A 6,000-nucleotide genomic window follows, 5' to 3' on the forward strand; every position below is an offset into this window, starting at 1 on the left:
TCTGATGGTTTTATAAGCATCTGGTATTTCCCCTGCTTGCACTTCTCTCTTTTGCTGCCATGTAAAGAAGGTCTTTGCTTTCCCTTTGCCTTCCATCATGACTGTAAGTTTCCTGAGGCCTCCCCAGCCATGCAGAACTGCGAGTCAATTAAACCTCTTTTCTTTATAAATTACCCAGTCTCGGGTAGTATCTTTACACCACTGTGAAAACGGGCTAATACATTCATGTATTCATCTATTGTTCCAAATCCTACTAATAAGTTTACTTCTAAGTAAGTCCAGAATTAAGAGTATTTTTATCCATGTTATAACTATTGTTTAAATCAATGACCAAAATTCATACAGCAGTTTGTAGAAAACCATTTGTTGAACTTCTACCACCGTGCCAGCTTTTTGAGATACAATTATATATAATTTTCACCTTCAAATGTTTCAGCTGGACATGGTGGCTCATGCCTGTAATTCCACTTTAGGAGGCTGAGGCAAGAGGATGCTTGAGGCCAGGAGTTCAAGACCAGCCTGGGTGATATAACAAGACTGCGTCTCTACAAAATACCTAAAAAATTAGCTGGGCACAGTGGTCTACATCTCAAGAGGCTGAGATCGGAGGATCCCTTGAGACCAGGAGGTCGAGGTTGCAGTGAGCCTTGATTGCACCACTGCACTCTAGCCTGAGTGATAGAACAAGACCCTGTCTCTAAAAAAAATTTTTTTTAATTTTTTAAGTTTCAAGATCTAGGAGTTTTACAACTTACATATCAGTAATTCAGTGCTGCCCAGTGAAATCAGCATTGCTGATTACATTTTTCAAGGGGAGAATCCAAAGTTCAGATTTTTGTCCAAAGGCATATAGAATTAAACAAGGTATCAAAGTGTGAAGTCAAGTCTTCTATGATGAATAATGAAGTTAAAATTAAGAAAAAGAAATCTGAACCCTAATTCAACAGCTGAAATATAAGTCATTACAAGAGATGTATTAACAGGCAAATAATGCTAAATTCAAAGTATCAATGAAATCCCATAACATCACCAAGATTTGGAAAACTCAACATCTTATCAAAGTTGAGTTAATTACTCACATACTACTTTTTTCACTCCCTCCCATTCACTTTCCAGTCCTTCACTATGAGATATGCTGTGGGCAGCCAGCATATACTCTTCCACCTCCTTAAAAGGTGGCTGAATCTTTGGATACAGACACCTCCTCAACTCTGGCATCCACTTTCAGTTCCTCTCCATAGATTATAACTTCTGGACACAAATCGGAAAGCAAAGGTATATTTGGGACAATATTCTAATACAATGTTAAACAATTATACACAAGAGAAAAACGCTTTCAAGTGTCCTTGTACCTCCACAATGTAAGGATGGAGTACTCCAAAGTCATTATCAATAGTAATTTCTTTTATTAAAAAATTTACCTTGCTGTTTTCCTTTTGTATTTTAACATTTCTTTGTTTGTATATCCAGTTGTTCTTAAAATATCTTCCAGAAACATTTCTTTTACTTCAAATGGTCTTCCCTGTACTAAATAATTTTAAAAAAATTAAATATTCAACTTGCATCTTACAGAAAATTCACATAAAAACATGAGAATACCAAGTTAATGAACCTGAGTATAATATCCAAAAGCGACTTCATAGTTCAAGTGACTCCTATAATATTGTCCTTTAACTATAAGTTTGACTTACAAACAACTATTAGACAACTGTTCATGTGCTTGGGTCTTTTCCTCTAGTGTTTACTGTCTACTTATCATGTGTCTGGCATTGATATCATCTGTATTATAAACAGAAATGGTAAGACAAAATAGAGCTATTTCCTGTTCCTGGAGGCAAGCTAGCAGAAGAGACAGAAATTAATCCAAAAATCCAGAATATAAATGTAAATACAGAGTTGTGAAGAGTCCTATGAGATGTAAGTACAAGACACCATGACAGTATATAACAGGGGGGATTTGACTGCATCAAGAAAAGTATCCTAAGAAAATGAGAAACAAGAAGATAAACAAAACAACAAAGCCATATGAAAAAAGAAAAAAAGTGTATAATGATGATGAAAAACAACATGTGCAAAATCCCTGTGCTGGAAAAGAGTTTCAAGGACCTAAAGGTGTTTCAAGGAACTAAAAGGCCAACTTACTTGAAAAATGGTGGGAGTAGATTACCTTATCGTTCAAGATGAGGTAAGAGGAAAAGATAAGTTTTACTAAGGGTTTATGTTTTTATCGTGAGATAAAGGTCATTCAAAGATTTAAGCTCAGGAAGGTGCTCGACATCATCAGAATTCTATTTCAGAGAAGACCACTCTGACTGCAATATGGAGAATGGATTTAAAAGACAGCAGAATGGCTACATCAAACCGAGTAGCAGTTACTGCAACAGTTCAGGTTAACCTGAATGAGATTAATAATAGTGAAAACCAAAAAGAAGCAGACAATTTCTAGAGCTAGTCAGGAGGTAAAATCCATAGAACTCAGCATTATATTGGATATGGAAAAAAATAAAATAAGAAAGTGTCAAATATAGTCCTTGGATGTCTGGCTTGCAAATGTGAATGATAATGTCATTCTCTGAGGTAAGAAAGAAAGCTGAAAAGAACAGGTTTGCTGAAATGGGGTTTGGTTTTAAGCATGTAAAATGAGAAATGAGCTTTCAATTAGCATATGTACAGATCTGATGTGCCTGATCACCTAAGATTATTATGAGGAGTTAAGAACTTATAGGTTTGTGATTCAGGTGATTAGGTCAATGGTAGTATGATTAAGACAGGTAACACAAGAAGAGAAATAGGTTTCACAGAAGAGATGAAGTATTCAGTTTGGATCATATTAGAAATATCGAAACCCAGAGTTCTAGAGAACAATTGAAAATAAAGATTCAGAAGTCATCAGTATAAAAGAAAAAACAGAAGCCCAGGGCATGAATGAAAGCTTCCAGGGAAACTATGCATCTCCAATACCTAGTACAGTACAGCATAGGGCAGGAAACAAGACGGTGGGAATAGTGGGAAAGAAAGGAAGGAAGGAAGATGGAGCGAACAGGAAAAAAAGGAAACAGATCAAGGGAATAATTCTAGAGAATACCACTATTTAAGCCCCATGTAAAAGAAGAGAAGCCCACAGGCCAGACTGAGAAAGTATGGGATATAATGAAGAATGAAGTTCAGGAAGCAGCAATGCTATCAAACAAATTACAGCATCTGAGCATTTCAAAAAAAAAAAAAAAAAAAAAGAGAGCCAACCATAAAAGATACCACAGAAAAGCTAAGTAAGATTTTTGCCTAAAATTTGAATATTAGATAGGCAATTAGGTTAATGTCAAACAACACTGGTAAAAATTCAAATAAATAACCCTACACACTTCAGAAATGTAAATCATTTCAGCCTTTTGAAAAGTAAAATGGTAAAAGCTGTTAAAATTAAAAATAGATACACTCTTATTTAGCAAATTCACTTTCAGAAATCTATCCCTAGAAATCCAGTATATCAGGATATACGTAGAAGGATGTTCATTGTAACATTGTTGGCAGGGGCAAGGCGGGGGATCTAGAACAAACTTGAATGTCCAAAAATAAAGATATGGTTAAATAAGTCATAGCACATCAATATTATGAAATACTTTATTATGTGGCTGCTTAAAATAAAGAACTAGATACAGAGTTACTAAACTGGAAAACTGTTCATGATAAAGCAAATTGAAAATAATGTATTAGCCATGTGCTCATTTTTATAAAACCAATTTTGTAAATGTTATAAATGTGTATATATTTGCATACATTTTGTGAGCATGAAGAACGAATATATATAACACTGTTAACATCCATAAATCATAAATTCATAAAACCGATTTTTGTAAACATTATAAATATGTATATATTTGCATACATTTGTATGAGCAAGGATTAAGTAAGAATGAATATATATAAAACTGTTAACATCCATAAATCAGAAAACTAGGACATGACACAAGGATAGGGGCAACTGAACTTTTTCTCTATATATTTTCGTATTATTTCATTGTAGTAAACACAACTTTTGTTTTTTTTTTTTTTTGAGACAGAGTCTCGCTCTGTCGCCCAGGCTGGAGTGCAGTGGCACAATCTCGGCTTACTGCAAGCTCCACCTCCTGGGTTCACACCATTCTCCTGCCTCTGCCTCCCGAGTAGCTGGGACTACAGGCGCCCGCCACCACGCCTGGCTAATTTTTCGTATTTTTAGTAGAGATGGGGTTTCACCATGTTAGCCAGGATGGTCTTGATCTTCCTGACCCTGTGATCCACCTGCCTCGGCCTCCCAAAGTACTGGGATTACAGGCATGAGCCACAGCGCCTGGCCTAATTGTTGTATTTTTTGAAGAGGAATTTATCATTTTTTTAAAGACTGGTGGCAAAATCAGTTTTTAATAAAGCACAAGGGCAAAAGTTGTTTTAGCATTTTCAGAAGTGAATGTGAAGTAAAACATGGGAGTACAGACTACTTTTTAAAGATATCTACCAATAAAGGGAAATAGTTATAGGACAATTTAAGACGGAACACGAAGTGAAAATAAAGCATATTTCCTTTTAAGATAAGAGAATTAGGCTCACTACACAATACCAAAGAGCTGTTGATAGAAAAGGAGAAGTTGAAATCAGAAAGAAGTACTATTAAGCCTATCTCAGGGGGAACAGTAATAGATAGCCTCTACTTCAGAACATTCCCCAGTTTCTGTTAGGATAAATAATGTCCAAAAGTGTTCTTTCATAAAAATTAGAGAAGAAATCTGACAATTTAACTTACTATATATCACTGGACAACTTCCAAAATATCTTATAAAGAGATTCACATCCAAGGCAGCACTAGAAAGAATTAGTTTCAAAGTTGGGTGCTTTTGCAACAAATCTCTTAACTTTGTAAGTAAAAAATCACTAAATCGATCCCTTTCATGCACTTCATCCTGTAGTAAACAGAAATAAAACCATGGAACAGTTAAAACATTATTGATCACTAAGTCTTTAAAACAATGGCACTACTGGGTTTCACACTAATTCAAATTAAATGTGGACAAGGTCAATCAATATTCATGAAAATTTTGTATTACAGGAATTTCAGAAATAATTAGACATCAACAATGAAATGCAGATGACAAAGTAAAGTTGTCCCTTGGCATCTGTGGGTGAATGGTTCCAGGACCTTCCCCCATGCCAAAATTCATGGATGCTCAAGTCCCTGATAAAAAAAAAAAAATGGCATAGTATTTGCACGTAACTTATGCAAATCCTTCCATATACTTTAAATCATCTCTAGACTACTTATATTACCTAGTACAGTGTAATGCTAGGTAAATAGTTACACTACATTCTTCAGAGAATAACGACAAGGAAAGTCTGTACATGCTCAATACAGACACAATATTTTTTCAAATATTTTCAACCTGCAGTTGTTTGAATCCATAGTCATGGAATCCATAGATACAGAGGGCTGTCTATATTGCCCTTTTTTCCCACAGAATATAAAACTACAAAAAATTATAAGTCCAATTTAAGGTGCTTTTAATACATAAAAAATCTATTTAAATATGTTTCTTTTAGCATCAGAGCTTATGAAGTGCATCCTTTGGTTTGGGTAAGTTTCTAAAAGCTGCTTATTCCAAGCTTATAAAACTTAATCTAATTGTTTTCCGACACAAACTTGATAAAAGTTTAGAATTCCTTAATAAAGGGGTAAACTCATCAACTTAGCTCATCAGCAGTTAGTTAATTTAGCAGCTTAACCATGGAGTTTATAAGTATACCCCTATCATTGGGAAATACATGACATTAATGAAGGGATCAAATGACCACATAAAGAGAAAAAAGAAAACTCCTCCTTTTTTGAGAACTCTAAGTACACGCATCATTTTCATATATGAAAAGCACATTTTTTAAAACTACCTGCTTATTTTATTTTTCCCCCAATAAAGCCAGATGGTTTTATTATTTTTGTAATACAAAATATTTCTTTTTTTTTTTTTTNNTNNC

At 34.5% G+C, this 6,000-nt stretch overlaps 1 protein-coding gene across 1 annotated transcript in view; it reads right to left on the bottom strand.

Annotated features, from left to right (window-relative positions):
* YTHDC2 (YTH N6-methyladenosine RNA binding protein C2) overlaps positions 1-6,000 on the bottom strand; it is an 80,922-nt gene that overhangs the window by 54,134 nt on the left and 20,788 nt on the right. Inside the window, 3 exon segments of the mRNA XM_017848444.1 lie at positions 155-156; positions 1,422-1,527; positions 4,781-4,937. Of these exon segments, the coding sequence (XP_017703933.1) occupies positions 155-156; positions 1,422-1,527; positions 4,781-4,937 (265 nt within the window).

This window comes from Rhinopithecus bieti, unplaced genomic scaffold (genome assembly GCF_001698545.2).
Source record: "Rhinopithecus bieti isolate Rb0 unplaced genomic scaffold, ASM169854v2 scaffold_31072, whole genome shotgun sequence".
Classification (NCBI taxonomy): domain Eukaryota; kingdom Metazoa; phylum Chordata; class Mammalia; order Primates; family Cercopithecidae; genus Rhinopithecus; species Rhinopithecus bieti.